Raw genomic sequence first — 17,658 nt, forward strand, 5'->3', positions numbered from 1 at the left:
ATGACGAGAGAGAGAGATGACGAGAGAGAGAGAGATGACGAGAGAGAGAGAGATGACGAGAGAGAGAGAGATGACGAGAGAGAGAGAGATGACGAGAGAGAGAGAGATGACGAGAGAGAGAGAGATGACGAGAGAGAGAGAGATGACGAGAGAGAGAGAGATGACGAGAGAGAGAGAGATGACGAGAGAGAGAGAGATGACGAGAGAGAGAGATGACGAGAGAGAGAGAGATGACGAGAGAGAGAGATGACGAGAGAGAGAGATGACGAGAGAGAGAGATGACGAGAGAGAGAGATGACGAGAGAGAGAGATGACGAGAGAGAGAGATGACGAGAGAGAGAGATGACGAGAGAGAGAGATGACGAGAGAGAGAGATGACGAGAGAGAGAGATGACGAGAGAGAGAGATGACGAGAGAGAGAGATGACGAGAGAGAGAGATGACGAGAGAGAGAGATGACGAGAGAGAGAGATGACGAGAGAGAGAGATGACGAGAGAGAGAGATGACGAGAGAGAGAGAGATGACGAGAGAGAGAGAGATGACGAGAGAGAGAGAGATGACGAGAGAGAGAGATGACGAGAGAGAGAGATGACGAGAGAGAGAGAGATGACGAGAGAGAGAGAGATGACGAGAGAGAGAGATGACGAGAGAGAGAGATGACGAGAGAGAGAGAGATGACGAGAGAGAGAGATGACGAGAGAGAGAGATGACGAGAGAGAGAGATGACGAGAGAGAGATGACGAGATAGAGAGAGATGACGAGATAGAGAGAGATGACGAGATAGAGAGAGATGACGAGAGAGAGAGATGACGAGATGACAAGAGAGAGAGAGAGATGACGAGAGAGAGATGACGAGAGAGAGAGAGATGACGAGAGAGAGAGAGAGATGACGAGAGAGAGAGAGAGATGACGAGAGAGAGAGAGAGATGACGAGAGAGAGAGACCACGAGAGAGAGAGAGAGAGAGAGAGAGATGCCGAGAGAGAGAGAGAGAGAGAGAGAGAGAGAGAGAGAGACAGAGAGAGAGAGAGAGAGAGAGAGAGAGGATGTGGAGGTAAAGCAGCCACCCAATGGGGAGAGCAACACTCATTGAGCTATGGGCAAAGGACTTGTATGATGGGAGTAGCTTTGATTTTTCCAGGGAAAGAATTGGCTCGACAGAGAATGCAAAGTTTGCAGCTGGCATTGGTGACCAGCTTTGCTGTGTAGTTGGTGCAGGAGAGTTGAAGGGAGATGGTAAGGCTGAGAAGTTCAAAAGACTGAACCTCTTCCAGTGGGTGAACATACAAATAGACAGATGGGTTCGTTTGACAATCCTTCTCGAGCGAGAGAGTGAGACAGTAAGATTTTTCCAGGCTTGAAGGGCATGTTTCATTAACCAGACCAGCACCTACTCAATTCCAGATCATCAGGAAGTGACAAAGCTGCAGTATGCTGAGCAGTGAGATGAGTACTGTATGGTGAGATGCTCAAGAGAAGGCCCACACAATCATCAAGCAACTCTCATCAGCAAGCCCTTTTTGAGGCTACCAGACCAAAGTAAGGCATTTGTGCTGAGGGCTGATGCTTCTGACATTGATATTGGAGCTGTTATGATGACTGACTAAAGGGCAGAGTTTTGTAATAAAAAAACTGTTGATCCATGAGAATAATAGAAAAGGAAAGTCTTGCGTGTGGGGCACAAAGAGATTTATGCCGTATCACTATGGGGCTGAATTTGTTTAACAGATAAGGTAAAGTTTCTCAATGATAGAATTATGAGATGGACCATTTTTCTGCAAAACTAACAGTTAACAATGGAGTTGATGAAGGGGAAGGACAATGTTGGGCAGATTACCTGAGCAGATTTGTTGAAGTGTGATTTTCAAATATGAAATGTGAATTGAATTGTTGATGATTTTTCCTGTTGTTGAAGGTTGTGGGAAGTTATCTGTGTCCATTGCTTGAAAAATTGCCAATCATGGGTTTATGGCAGAAATTATTTGCATGTCTGTTGGGTGGTGTATGAGTGCAGTGGGAGCTAAATGCTGGTTTGACATAAAAAAACATTGGTTATAATTTATGAATATGGAATGTTTGTGGGAATGAAAAATTAATCATAAAAGTTGTGTGCAAAAGGAAAATTGGTTATAACGTAGCCTTTGACGTGTTTATAATAATGGCCGAGATGCAATAATTTTCCAGGTACTTCTGGATTTATAATAGCCTCGAAAATGTAATCTTCTTGGAAAAGGAATACCCTTCATGGAGATTCTCTGTATGGGGTGTAGATGGGAATGAGAGGAGAAGGGAGAATGAGGTCTCCAGATGCTTTGTGTGATGTGCTGCATTTGGTTTGCTGAATAAACTCACATTTGGACCTCTTGCCTGTGAACGTGAATCGATCATTTAAAGCAGTGCTACTCAACCTTTTTCAACTCGAGGACCACTCTGGCTCTGAGGAAATTTTCGAGGCCCATCATACAGAATCGTCATGAGAAAAATGGCAATAAAACTTAATGCCAAAACAAATCATTTTGCTTACCTTTAATGAGACACTTGAGCTTGCTTCTTAGAAATAAGATGGTCAAGTCGTGGTTTGTGGGGGACAGGCTCACACGCAAAGTGGCATTCAGAGTGTCTGTTTTTAGACTATTTCGTGCTTTTGATTTTGTCACAGTTACAGTCGAGAAGCCCGATTCACAGAGATAGGTTGTGGTGAATGGTAAAAGAAATCTGATGGCACGCTTTGACAAAGAAGTGTATTCACTGCTGGCCAATATCCAGAATGAAGGAAGGTCTACTTGTGCATGCTGAAGCTTCAGACTACTGTCTGCAGAAAGTTCCATCAGTTCATTTTCAAGAACAACGGACAAGGCCACATCTTCTGAAGCAGGATCCACTGAGAAAGGGTTCAAAATCCAAATGTTTCCTTGCCTTGGGTCCTCTGGAAAGTAGTCTGCAAACTTTTGTGATAACTCGGTCAAATACTGGATTATGAGCCCAGATATGTCTGTATGAGGAGTGGATTCCAAAGTTTCACTCATAAGTGGAAACATCTCAAGTCGTCCATCCTTCACTTTTCTGTTCCAAAGAACAAGCTTTTTCTTGAAGCCCTCAATTTTGTCAGCAACCAAGAACACTGAACTGTTCCGACCTTGCATTGATATGTTGAGCTGATTTAACTGGTCAAACACATCTGACAGGTAAGCCAATTTGGCACAAAAGTTATCATTACTGTAATGATCAACAAGTGGTGAGTGTTGCTCTTCAAGGAACATGTGGACTTCATGTCTCAGTTCAAAGAGGCGATTAAGCATATGTCCTCTTGAAAGCCACCTCACCTCAATGTGGTACAGAAGCTGCAAGTGATCAGAATCAAGTCTTTCACACAGTGCAGCAAAACACCTTGAGTTGAGTGCACTCTTCTTGATGAAGTTCACAGTTTTAACAGCTACATTAACGACTTCATTCAGTTCTGGTGACATCTGCTTTGTTGCCAGATTTTCTCTACGTAAGAAGCAGTGGGTCTTCTTGGCATCTGGCGCCCACTGTTGGATCTGTTTTACAACACCACGATGGACTCCTGTCATTGATGCAGCACCATCTGTGCACACACCTACACAGTTCTTCCAATAAATACTCTTGTCAGTGAAGTATTTGTCAAGGCAGAGCATTACATCATCTGCAGCTGTTTTTGTGGGAAGGTCTTTGCAAAACAGTAGATCCTCATGAACATCACTGTCCCGCAGTACCTCACGAAAACTAGCAATAAAGCATTATTGCTAATATCAGTAGATTCATCCAACTGAATGGAAAAATACGGACTGGCCTTTATTTTTTCCACCAGTTGGCATTCAATGTCCTCACTCATTTCAACAATTCTTCTCATCACAGTATCATGAGAGAGTGATACGGACTGAAGTTTGGTTGCAGCTGCCTCTCCAAGAATTTCTCGACACATATTAACAGCACTGGGTAAAATAAGCTCCTCCGCGATTGTGAAAGCTTTCTTGCTACGAGCAACACGAGCAGCAACCATGTAGCTGGCTTTCAATGCTGATTTTGACTGAGTTGTAAATGTTGTAATCACTTTCTGCTGTGCCTGAAGTCCAGCCCTTTTCCTCTCAAAATATTCCTTTGGCTTACCTGCACTATTCGGGTGTCTTGTGTTTAAGTGTCTCTGAAGCTTTAATGGTTTAAGCGCCTCGTTTAACAGGATTTCAGCACATTCAACACACTGTGCTTTTGGCTCAACATCACTGCCTGTCATCGTGAATCCATATTTAATGTAATCGGGGTCATATTTCCTCACCACAACCTTTCGAGATTTTTCCATAGCAGATTTGTCTTCTCCATTTTCGGTTCGAGAAATTATCCTCGAAAGTTGAAAAGTTTACAAAAATATCATGTTCGTGAACGCATGAACCAAGTGCAAGGCACATACATGCATACACACACATCGCATATATGCGCACGTGCACAATACACACATACACACGGATAGAGTGCGTTCACATCACAGTTACATGTAGATCGAACGCACGTAAACCACCACTGCATAAACATGACATACGTAGCACAAAATGACTCAATCTATCACTCTCGCGCGCGCGCTCGCTAGACGGTTTCAGAAAGACGGAAGTACAAACAGACCTAGCTGAATTTCAGCTGTGTCGTGTAAGTCTTACACTGTAAGATCAGACCCTTTTTTGGTTCATCTCTTCGAGCATGACGTAATAATATTGGTGTTGAGAGGAGAGGTGACGATCCGTCCATCCGTCCGTCCGTCCGTCCGTCCGTCCACAATGAAGTTGAAGCAGGAGATCTGGTCATTAGTGATCCTGATAGAGGACGATGAGACGTACACGATGGTATGACTTTCAAGTTCACCGAATGTCAAGGTCAAGGTCATGAGGCCTTTGAAGTTGCGAAAATGACGATTTTCAAATTATATCTCCTCTGCCATTTCTCAAGCGATCTTGAATTTGATTGTGGCATATGAATCTATGGGACAATATCTAAATTTTGATCGGGCCGGATTTTCGATTTCGCTTTCGTTTTCGTGTCACGTTACTTCAAAGTTGGCAAAAAATGCGAAAATGACGATTTTCAAAATCTATCTCCTCCTACATTTCTCAAGCAATCTTGAATTTTATTGTGGCATATGAATCTATGGGATAATATCTAAATTTTGTCAGGCCGGATTTTCGATATTGGCTTTCGTTTTCGTGTCACGTGACTTCAAAGTTGGCAAAAAATGCGAAAATGACGATTTTCATGCGAAAATGACGATTTTCAAAATCTATCTCCTCCTACATTTCTCAAGCGATCTTGAATTTGATTGTGGCATATGAATGTATAGGACAATATCTAAATTTTGTCAGGCCGGATTTTTGATATTCGCTTTCGTTTTCGCGTCACGTGACTTCAAAGTTTGCAAAAACTGCCCTACCTTCAGGAGGCTATATATTTTCTCGCAGAGATGACCGTCACTCCCGCACGGGGTAATTTTTTTTATATACTTCTTCTTTTCTTTTCTTTTTTGCCGACCTCGCGGCCCACCTGTGAGGGCTCCGCGGCCCACCGGTTGAGAAGCACGGATTTAAAGGACCATCACTTCTCGTGACGCAGTTCGATTTTGTTAATGGAGACAACACAAGTCAACATAAATGAAAACCCTTTCTTACCGTGGTCTGTGTCAGGGGTCTCAATATGATACCCATAACCCAACATTGTGCGGACAGCCTCACGGAGACTGTCTCGGTTTGACTTCTTTGTTCGCTCATCAAGCAAAGAATATGGCACCAGACGTGGATTCTTGTGGTTCTTCAGGTCCTGTGTGGTCCACACAAATACAAATTATTAGAGACACAAAGCACGATTATCAACCACAATTGCAGTGATAACACGTCATTAAACCCTGCACACACTAAAATGTGGTTTCTAATATAGCTCTGTGAAAAAAAGGGATTTCCAATCTTACACTTTTGAATATGCGAAGAATTGTTGGAAAAATAATAAGAATTTTTAAATGATCAAAACAAATTAAATAATGCAAATTTCCAGGACACCTTTTTCGATTTAAATAAAGCTAATGTTCCAGAGGCTGGCAGATAGCCTGGATTAGAGGTATACACATTCACCTCTAAGCATTCTAGCCTCGGCTTGAATCCTAACCCAGATCATATAAACTGTCACCCTCATGGGGATTGGCATGCAAGATGATTCATCAATGCATGTGCCATCCCTCAAATGGATGTTAAACTAGGCGTCGGGTCTGCCAGAATTAGTTGATAGACGTTAAACATCTCACGGTGTACTTTGCAAAGAGTACATGAGTTATCGCCGGCACCATGGCCAATTGACAATTTACAGCACACTCAATCCCTTTCCCAGAGGCTGACCACACAAATGCATTGGGGTATTATCCAGATGCCACATGGAGCCAAAATCTTATAAATAAGTATGAAAATATTAACTTTAGATTGTAGTTTACAATATAGTTTGATTAATTATATATTTTGGAATGGAGTTTGTTCTGTGTGATGACGTGCCTTAGGAATTTGGGCTCAAACTGCTTCAGCAAAGAGGGAAGCTTGTACAATATAATCATCTGTTTTTGTTTCTATGTGGAATGAATTAGCCTGAAAAGTTTTGAACAGTCGGGTCCTTTCAAGTCAATTAGCCATGAGGTTTAGAAAATGGGGTATGGCTTGGAACAGACTTTTCCCATTGGATACTCTGGCTGTAAATCACTCTTCATGTGATTACTTGGCTGTAAACGCAACGATCCAGTTCTGAGTGGAGGCATGTTTTCCACCTAAAAGGGCATTGTTGTGGCTCAATGGGGCAGAATCTTATTTTATACCAAGAGAACCTCTCCTTTATATCCAGAGAGGGGAGCTGATGACCAAGAAGGATATTTTGAGGCTGCTCCCTAAATAGTGGACAGCCGAGGTGAAAGTTGGAGAAAAGGGGACGTCGATATCGGCTGATTAAAAGACAGTATCAAGGGATGAAACATAGAAAATGTCGATATTCTTACTAAATCAATGAAAATATATCTCTTGAAATATCGCCCATGCCAAGTCCAGGCTGAAAGAAATGGAGGAAAATTATGGCTCCAGCATACATCGAGCATTCGACAACTAATCTTATATTGCAAAGGTCATTTAATGATCTTCCCAAATATTCAGTAATATATGTATTGAGGAAATTTGAAGAGAACAATATTGAGGGTGTGTGGACAAATGGTCAACAGACACAAATGGATGAGTAGCATGACAGAAGTTTCAGGTGAAATGGCTGGGGAACAGGGTCTCATTAGGTGTAGCAAAGCTCAGAGGAAGAACTTGCTTCAATTTCACAGCCTTCATAGCAGAGGACCGAAGAATGTGAAGGGAATACATTATGTAGGTTTGCAGTTCCAAAGTTATCCTACCTGCTGGATACCATAGGTCCAGCCCTGGCGGATGCGATCACGCGCCCAGATATTATGGGCATTTTCAGCGAGATGATCAACGAGTGCCTCCTGCATGGGGCTCAGCTTCATACCGGACAGGTCCAATGGTGCAGGTTTGTAGCCACTTGACATCAAATAGCTGGAGTGAAACAAGAAAATGCTGAATAAACCAAAAAAAAGTTGTGCCATCTGATTTGGTATAATCAATTATAAAACGATTCTACACTGCATTTGACAGGTGGGTAAATGGATCCCTGAAATACCTTCCTATTCTCTCTTCCACAAAGAGCTCCCTGTCTGTCAGAGTCTATAAACTTTCATTGTCACATTCATGATATTCAAAAATGTAAGCCAAAATTTAATTTTGTTTTTATCACCACAAACACTGAAATACATACAAGTATTATCCAAAGGTACATATTCTCTCCTCATGATGGTTACTCCTCCATAACTGTGTGGTTCGGGAGGAGTAACTTTCAAAACCTCAAACTCCTCAACCAGCAATGTTGTTGGTAGCTTCAGTCTCACAAAGGAGCGACACAGTCTGATGTTCATTATGATTCTTGCTACACCGTCAGCATTTATTCAGTACTAACAAATACCAACCGTCACTTAGTTGGCAGGGATACTAAAGGGAGGAAGAAAAAAGCAGGGGGGAAAAGGGAGAGAAGTGTGGGGGAGAGAGAGTGGGGAGGGTAAAGAGGTGGAGGGGAAAGGAGAGAGGAGGGAGGGGGAGCGAGGAGGGGTGGAGGAGCGAGGAGCGGTGAAGGTAGAGAAGCAAGGAGGGAGTGAAGAGGGGTGGGGAGGCAAGGAAGGGTGGAGGAAGGTAAGACAGTGTGAGGTGGAGGTAGAGAAGGAAGGAAGGCAGATGTGCAGTGGAGTGATAAATACGATTCATACTGTTTCATCAAAATTATTCTGCATCGAATAACAGTGAAGATGGGGGGTGGGGGGGTGGGGGGGAGTCTGAAATCCATTTTACCAGGATCCTGAGTTCAAATCTCACATGGTTGTTAAAATAAAACCAGGTGGGGTTGACTCTGCCTGTCATCTTTCTGAGATCAGCAAAATGAGTGCCAGCTTGCTGGTATCCTGTGTCGGAGTGGCGACCAATCCAGGATTGTGCCCATTCGCCAAGGAGACTGCTTCGGCAGCACCAACGCTCTGCACAGAGTATGGTCCCATTGGATGGATAGATACTATAATTACAGCACAGAGACAAACACCACCTCGACGTCCAGAGACAAAACTCACCAGACGCATCTGGAGCCAAGCCGTCCAGACAAAAAACACTGCTCGGACACATAGGAAGACAAACTCTTGTCCGGACAAGCATGGAGACAAACTCTGGACCGGAACCAAACTCCCGTCCGGAGACAAACTCCCGTCCAGAGACAAACTCCCATCCGGAGCCAAACTCCCGTCCAGAGACAAACACCACACAGACGTGTCAGGAGACAAGCATCGCCCAGACGCATCCGGAGCCAAACACCACTCGGACACGTCCGGAGACAAACTCCCTTCCGGAAATAAACACCGCCTGGACACGTCCGGAGACAAACAGAGAGAGAGAGAGAGAGAGAGAGAGAGAGAGAGAGAGAGAGAGAGAGAGAGATGAGAGGAGAGTGCTGTACTGTATTGGGAGGGGGTACAGCAAGGATGGGACAAAGAGAGAAAGAGAGAGAGAGGGGTGGGGTAGCAGAGTTAGCAGAGAGAATATGTTATGCTTCATGAATAACACACACATACACAGACACACACGCACACACACACTTGCACTTCGCTGATATCGGCAATTTTTGGGGAATCGTCAGGTTGGAGACAGTGTGATTATCGACTACAATATATACGGCATACAACCCAAAAACCTTGAGTAGCTTTCACCGAAAAACAATGTTGCATTTATATAGACGTTTCAGGGATATGTTCACAAACATTATTCTTTACAAACAGCTGTGTGTGATGGGTAGAAAAAAAATTTGGCTCAGTAATTTAGAAAATACGTTAATATGGAAAAGGGCTCAGAAATCGGGTGTTATTTCACAACTCGCTCAGAATGAATGATGGAGAATGAACCACTTGCTCATGAGGACGGAGCACGAACCACTCACTCAGTATGATGGAGCACGAACCACTGGCTCAGGATGATGGAGAGCGAACCACTCGCTCAGGATGATGGAGCATGAACCACTTGCTCAGGTTGATAGAGCACGAACCACTTATTCAGGATGACGGAGCATGAACTACTTGCTCAGGATGACGGAGCATGAACTACTCGCTCAGGGAAACAGAGCATGAACTACTCACTCTGAATGACGTGGCACAGCAAAAGCTTCTGCAGAACGATTTGCTCAGAATGACATAGCACAGTACCACGATCAACAATGGGTGCTCAGCAAGTGGCTTACGCACTCAAGCAAGCACTCCAATTAAATGGTTGATAAGGAATGGCTGCCCAGGCTGTCGCTGCATACCAGATAGGATCCCTTTAACTTTACAGCCAGTCTTCACTGCATATGCAGCAGTTAATGAAATAAAATGAATTAGTTCAAATAATGGCTTTATCCACAAAAGAGTTGCTGCTTAATGCATCGCAAAGATGTACCCTGGAGACATAGCAAAGTTCAATCACCTGTGAAATTAGCATTGCAGATGATCCGACATGTTGCCTGCTTGTCTGTGTACACATCATGTGGTATATCACGTGGTTCGATGTCCACGCAAACATTATACCTTTATTTTAAAACGTCTGATTTTCACCATATTTTCTTTGATCCACTATAGAGCATCTCGCGAATCCTCCGAAAATATAGACACAGATCGGGCAAACACTCTGGATAGGTTGTCCCTCTGGGGGACAGGGCGCGAGGTCAAACAGTGAATGCGTTAAATCATGCAGCTCAATGAAGCAGGTTAATTTTGTTCCGTTCCTAAATCTTTTGTTCACTCAATATAATTCTCCAAACAGTAGAAAAAGATAAGTGCAATGGTTTGGAAATTTCACATTTTCTTGCGTATGTATGGAGAAGGAGGGAACATAGCCTTGCTTGCTTAAAGTAAATAGGTATATCGGCTTCGTGAAAAGACTCGTTATTTCTTTAAATTATCAGATTTCACAACAGATTTTGACACTTATTTTGTCCGGACGATATCGGATCCTCAAAACCGAAATAATATTTCGATTATGTACTTTAACTAGTCCATGAAATTAGATCATGGAAAATCGTATCACATAAAGCATGTAATGGCTCTAAGTTCCTAATTTGAAAAGTATAGCACTTATAAAAGTGATGTCTGCAGGAATTCGTAGCTATGATGAACAGGCATTCAATAATATGAGTCAGGAAAGTGAAAAAAAAACTTTATCATGAAGAAATCGTTGAGGCCTGTTCCAAGTCAAGGGATGGTTGAGCAGGCCAAAAAATATGGTGGCTTCAGACCCAAGCAAGGTTACCTAGCATACGTCTTCAGACCCCATTTAGAGCAGTGACTGAGGATGTGCCTGATAATAAAGGATATAATTAAATAAAGGCATTAATTATCTTCAAAAGGGGTGTTTTAATTAACCCAAACACCCAGTTTTCAGTTATACACTTCCTTGGACAATTTTTTAGTATGCTTGCAAAGTTTCAGGCTGCTAGGTTTTATGGTTTTGGAGTTATGGAGGAGACACACTGACACACATTGACATTTATTAGTATAGATTTTCTTGTTAGTATACAATTTGGTGTGTTTAGAAATTATTTTGGATGACGTGCTGTCCCTACTTTATTATGTAAACATTTCAATTCAATTGAAATTACATGGTTTTCTATAGATCAGGAGAAGTGATGTATAAATAATAATTTTATCCAAACCAAGAATACCAATGGTGTAGCAATAAAAATGATGAAAGTATGTGTCCACCGGATGTTGAGGGAATGAAGGGACACGATCATTGGAGAGGTGCAACCAGAAGTCCACACAGGGAGGAAGTGGAACACAGCTGGGACAGTGGAGGATGTTGAGAGTAAACTTCAAATGAGTAAGACTGTCAGTGCAGCACAATTGGAAATGTGTGGACTGGTGAAAGAGCCGAAGGTGGTTAAAGAAGAGCATTTGCGGTTGTTTTTGTCAAGATCTGAAGAGAGGGAAGAGGCTGCTGTCTGCTGTTCTTAGGATGAGGGATGTCATTGCAGAGGGTGGAGTCATCAGTAAGGAGATAAAGAGGTTTTTCCAGTCAGTGAGATCAGTGATGAAGATTAGGAATAAGATGGGGTCTCGAACACTGCCTTGGGGTATTCCAGCCTGGACAGGGAGAGGGGATGAAATTATTCAGTTGAGAGCAACACATTTGCTATGAGAGTGGATTAAGTCAGTAGCCTAAGAGTGGAGTTGGCCTGGATACTGTAGGCAGAGAGTTTGAAGAGCAAGGTGGGATGCCAGACTGTATCGAAAGCTTGAGTTATGTCAGGAGAGACGACCCTGATCTCATGTCTGACATTAAGGGGCTCCATCCATTGTTGGGAGAGTAGAAACAGCATGTTCAAGGAAGACTGACCATGTCTGAATATGAATTGATGATCTGCAGAGCAGGTTTTTAGGACATGTGAGCTGACGCCGTCTGGTCCAATTGCAGAATCAGAGCCACGGGTTGCCATAAACTTTTCCACCTTCTCAAGTGCAAAAGACACAGAGTCTCGGAGCAGTTGGGTATGACTGTGTAGGGTGGGTACAGAGAGCGAGTGGTTGGGAACATCTGATTTAGAAGCAAACACAGAATTGAGGCATTTGACCTTCTTATGAGTGGAGTCAGCTGTGGTGCCTTTTGAAGTGTGACAGGATGGCGGGGGGGACATACACCAGAAACAGACTTAAAAAGGCACCAGAAGGTTTTGAGGAGAGAGTTTCACTAGTTTCAAAGTTCAATCTTGAGGTTGAACAATATTGTTTTCTGGTTCTCCCAAGAGTGGACACACACTTGTTGCGGGCTTTGAGGAATTATCGGAGGTTTCCTTTGGTCGGATTAAGGCAATCTCAGATCATTCCACAAAGCCACAATATTCCACAAAGTCTTGTCCTTTAAAATACCCATACTATACTTGTACTCTCTTATTCCTATTGTTTCATGCTTTTCTGACCAGGTTTTTACATCATTCCAATCCATAGCCTCTGCCCTCCTCCTCCATCCCACTTCCCAAAACATGTAAAACAACTTTCTAACAGCACCAATATCAAGTATTTAACCATTTCCACCTCAACACTCAAACTATGATTTTATCCCAACTTGTCCCTCATTCCAACTCAGCTCTCACTTTCTTGGTAGTTTATATCGCTGGAGGGACTTCTCAGCATTCTCATCAACGATGGCCACATGACAAGCAAAGGCCAGCAGAGTTCTGAAAATGAATAATTTCTTTAAAAAAACAGTTCACACAATACTATCAAATGCTTAACACAAATAATGACAAATTTGAAAAATATTTACTAAAAAATGTTCATATGTCTTTAGATAATTGGGGCTGACCAAAAGAAGATCATTAAACATAAGAAATGTGATAACTATTAAGAATTTCAGTTGTAAAGATGATTGGAAAGGGATAACTGTTTGGTGTACTGTACTTGAGAGTCTCGCTCGACATCTGCAGGTTGTAATTTCTCTCTTGCTCTGGAAGTTTGTGGAAGTCTACCAGGCATGGGTGTTGCTTCTTGTTGTCATCCCGTACCTAGACCAACAAACGTCACATTAGAAGGTGATAATTTGTTTGACGAGTCCGAAATCTATGGCTCGCAGTCAGAGCGGCACCAACTTGATAGCATTTGCATGATGCAAATTAAATGTACAGGGTGGCCATTAGTTCTGGAAACATAGGTTAATATACATTATAAATGGTTTATTGACATTACGTTAGAATACATGATATGTTCAATGACATTACATGACATGTTTAATGTGTTGTCCTTCATGAGAAATGCACAGTTCAATGCGCTGTGCAAAAAAGCAATGAACGCGGTGCATGAATGCAGCATTTCCATCAATCCCTGCACATGCATCCATGATGTGTTGCCTCAGATGATTAGTGTATCTGATTTTCACTGAATAAACCTGCGCCTTCAGCATACCCCAGAAGTCGTAATCAAGGTGTTAGTTCAGATCTGGCGAGCGTGCAACCCACTCCACAGGGCCACGTCGTCCAATCCAGTTCGGGAAATTATCATCCAACCATTCCCTCACCAGTCTGGCGTAATGGGGTGATGCGCCATCCTGTTGGAACCACTCACAGTGACCTTCCCCTAACCCGTCAGTGCGGGTATTAATTGGTCAAGTAAAATGGTCAGAAATGTCTCACCAGTTACGTTATCTTCAAAGAAAAATGGTCCCAAGACATGTGCTCGCCACAGGCCACACCACACCATCACCTTCGTCGCTCCTTGTTGTTTGGTAGGGGAGATCCAGTGTGGATTATCTTGCGACCAGAACTGCATGTTTTGCTTGTTCACTTCCCTGTTCACATAAAAATAAGCTTCATCGCTGAACAGCATACAGTCTTCAGTAAAGCAGGCGTTCTTGTCCAGGCAATCCGAGAACCATGCACAAATTTCCATACGATGCTCAGGATCACCCTCGGATAACTTTTGCAGGACTTGTATCTTGTATGGGTGAAAGTCATCCGCCTTGAGAATCATTTGGACGGTACTATGAGGCACCCCCAGTTCCATGAATGTCCAGCAAGTTGACTTCTTTGGGCTGGATATTACCTTCGCTCTGACAGTTTCCTTCACCTCGCCGGATTCGGATGGTCTTCCAGAACAGAATTTGTCAAACACACTGCCTGTATCCTTGAATTCTTTTAACCAGCTTCCCTACTGTGCTATTGGAGATGGCAGCTCTTCTGGGATGACATGCATTGAAGTGCTCAGCTTTCCATAGATATGACCAACCCTCACGTCCACTCAGCAGTATTAACTCAACGCGTTCGTCTTTCGTCAAGGACATTTTCAAACTGTAACAGAATGACATAATATTATATATGTTTCCAGACTTTATGGCCACCCTGTATATAAACAAATATCACTGTCACTGTAACCTCAAATAACCAAAATAAAACAGGTAAAGCATTCAACATGGCAGCAGCGCTAATACATTAGTCACAGAGGTATCTAAGACAACTGACATGATTTTCACCCTTGCTAGCACATCATCTTTGGCTGTTGAAATTGCCTCTCTCAGAACAGTTCTGAGGCTATTGTTTCACAGCTATGGTTAATGAAAGAGAGGTATTGGCTCTAACTGCTATAACGGATGAGACAAAAGTTAACAAGCAATTTTTCACTACAAGTGCTTCAACATACTCTGCTATGATGTTCCTTATTGAAGGAAGCCAGCAGGCAGTGCCTTGCTATTCAGCTACACTGATATTCCCCATCATGACATGTCTCATTGAACTCTTTCTCAGTGAACAGTGCAGAGCCTCACCACACCAAATGTCCACCCTTGCTCAATTTTATTCATCGCCCAAATCTCGTGGATGTTCTCAGCCAGTTTGTTGCGAATCTGCTCCAGGTGTGATGGCAAAACAATCTGTTTCACAAAAAAAATAGAAGGATAATCAAACTAACTTATTCAACATGAGTGGAACACGATGGAACACAAGTCAGATTGACTATAGATGGAACACACGCACAATGACAATCATGGTTCAACAATACAGTACACAATACCACTATAATATGTGTTAGAGTTTCACTTCATGTTTTAAAAGAATACAAAACACAATGATTCTGTTAATTATTTCAGTAATGGAGAAGAATGCACATTTATCATCTTATATTTCAAGGTCACTTTGTGTCTGTGCCACAAACACCACCAATTCCACAGGTCACGCCTTCACCCCTCTCCCCTAGCATCACAAGCACTGCTCATTAGCCAGGCCATGCTTTATCCTCCAGCAGTCCAGAAATCGCCAGCATTTATTTTTTTTTGCTCCGCATAGTTCTGAGGTTTCATAGGCCTCTGGTGAACAATGCAGACTGAACAACATGTCTTCAATCATAAAGGTGCCGTTTTGAGGAAACAAAGGTACATTTTAATTACAATTCATGCATGCAGAGGAAATGAGGTAATACATGTTATGTTTTGAGTGATCACGGCAATGGACTCTTATACACCGGCCAATGCAGGTGCGCTCTCAGAATGCAAAGGAAAGAAAATAAAGAAGTCTTCAAAAAAAAGAAAACTTTTGATTTTCTCCGAAGTTTGTCGTCCACAAGATGGCAGTCTGCTTGGGTTAAGCTGAGGCAGTCCCTTTGGGTGGGTGCCTAGAATGTCCCATCCCTAAGAGAGGCCACGCTCGAGTCTGTGGTTGATCAGTGCCCCAGGTGAGATACTCTTCTAGTCTTGGAGGATTTCAATGCATCGACTGGAACTGATAGGGATGTTTATAAGACACTAGATGACCCGTGAACCCGTTGGGTTCCCGTTGTGACAGCGATTGATAAAAAAAAAAATTTCAAAAAAATAAAAAGATAGCTCCAGCGAACTATACCGCTGAGGTTGTTTGGATTGATCAAATAATCCCGAAGAGTACTTGACTGAATCGGGAATTGATTTTTTTTATAATTTTTTCGTTGCCCGATTTGAACGAAATTTGATACTGCACACCGCATGCTCACTTGTATCTTATGTGAGCAGATATCACGCATGATACACTGATATGAATACACTACACTACAGGAGAATGGTGAAGTGGCACTAATATTTTTGCACTATCTGTTTTGGCTGTATTTCAGGAGCATACATACATACATACATAAAAGATGAGAGTTTTAGTAATATATAGATGTGTTGGTCCCCATAGATCTGGAACTGTGAACCAGAATAGCACCAAATTCCTTGACTTTGCAAGAAGGCATGGACTTAGGATGGCTAGTTCATGGTTTCAGCACCCACAGAAACATCGCTGGACTTGGCATTCCAACGCTAGTGGAGTCGCAAAAGAGATTGACCATGTGCTCGTTGATGGTCGCTGGAGGATGATCCAGTACTGCAGGGTCGACGGAGTGCTCAGTTCCTGAATACTGACCACAGGCTTCTTGTCGCATTTCTGAAGTTGCAGCTTCAATCCGGGAGAATGGTACCATCCCAACCGAAGACGGATGTTGGCAAGCTCAAAGATGAGAGGGCAGCTGAGGAGTTTGCGAACAGGCTGAGTGGGATTTGGGGAGTCTGGGTGCTTTGGGGAATCCTAAGGAGTTGTGGAGTGCCTTGAAGACAACCATCCCTTGATGTTTCCGGTGGATGTCTTGGAACTCACCATGGATGAAGAAGAATTTTATCTCTCATGGGACACTGGATAACATTGACAAGAGTCGCAGGGCCAAGCTTAATGGCAGAGCTGAGATGTTCCGGGAGTTGAGGCGTAAATCTGAACGTGCGCTGAGGTTGGACAAGGAGGCCTATGTGCAAGGAATCTGTGAGGTGGTAGAGCATCACCTGTGGTCAAGTGATTCTCGTGCTGCTTACAGGGGAATTTGCACATTGCGTTCCTCCAAGCCCACCCCTCAGTGTACTGCAGTTAGAGCGAAGGGTGGTGGGCTCTTGACAGAGGAGTCCGAAGTGATGGCCCGCTGGGTTGGTTACTTTGAACGGCTATACCAGGCTGATCTACCAGCTGTGGAGTTGAATGTCAGGCGTGTTACTATCCCTATTGCTGTCCTTTTCAATCAACTGTGATCCACCTTTGTTTGTGTAAACACAGGCTGCGGTGAACCGGTTGAAATGGGGTAAGGGTCCTGGGATCTGTGGCATCCATGCTGAACTTCTTAAGGCTGGTGGAAATGCTGCACTCGTGTCGTTGCATGCAGTTCTGTGGTCTGCCTGGAACACAGGCATCATCACAACTGACTGGAAGAGGAGCCTTGTTGTCCCTCTCTGGAAAGGAAAGGGTGATCGCCAGGACTGCAACAACTACGGAGGGGTGACGCTGCTCTCAGTGCTGGGCAACGTCTTTGCTTGGATAATTCTTTATAGGGTTTGCCACCATCTGCTTGAGCATCAGCATCCAGAGCAGTCAGGCTTTACACCAAAGAGGTCAATGATTGACCGTATCCTTGCTCTTTGTGTCCTCACCAAACACAAATGAGAGTTTTGGGAGGGGCTGCTTTCAGCCAATGTTGATCTCTGCAAAGTGTTCAAATTCAGTGAATTTGGATGCCCTCTGGAGGATTCTTGGTCTT

At 43.2% G+C, this 17,658-nt stretch overlaps 1 protein-coding gene across 2 annotated transcripts in view; it reads right to left on the reverse strand.

The window, feature by feature from the left end:
• LOC147022834 (ryanodine receptor 2-like) overlaps positions 1 to 17,658 on the reverse strand; it is a 717,656-nt gene that overhangs the window by 521,319 nt on the left and 178,679 nt on the right. For both annotated transcript variants that reach the window (XM_085887705.1, XM_085887704.1), the window contains exons 23-27: positions 14,900 to 15,004; positions 13,045 to 13,148; positions 12,738 to 12,821; positions 7,423 to 7,582; positions 5,669 to 5,816 (exon numbers count right to left, since the gene is read on the reverse strand). In XM_085887705.1, coding sequence (XP_085743831.1) covers positions 5,669 to 5,816; positions 7,423 to 7,582; positions 12,738 to 12,821; positions 13,045 to 13,148; positions 14,900 to 15,004 — 601 coding nt within the window. The remainder of the gene's footprint in view (positions 1 to 5,668; positions 5,817 to 7,422; positions 7,583 to 12,737; positions 12,822 to 13,044; positions 13,149 to 14,899; positions 15,005 to 17,658) is intronic.

This window comes from Eptatretus burgeri, chromosome 7 (genome assembly GCF_056783735.1).
Source record: "Eptatretus burgeri isolate ZD-2024b chromosome 7, Ebu_testis_v1, whole genome shotgun sequence".
Taxonomy (NCBI): domain Eukaryota; kingdom Metazoa; phylum Chordata; class Myxini; order Myxiniformes; family Myxinidae; genus Eptatretus; species Eptatretus burgeri.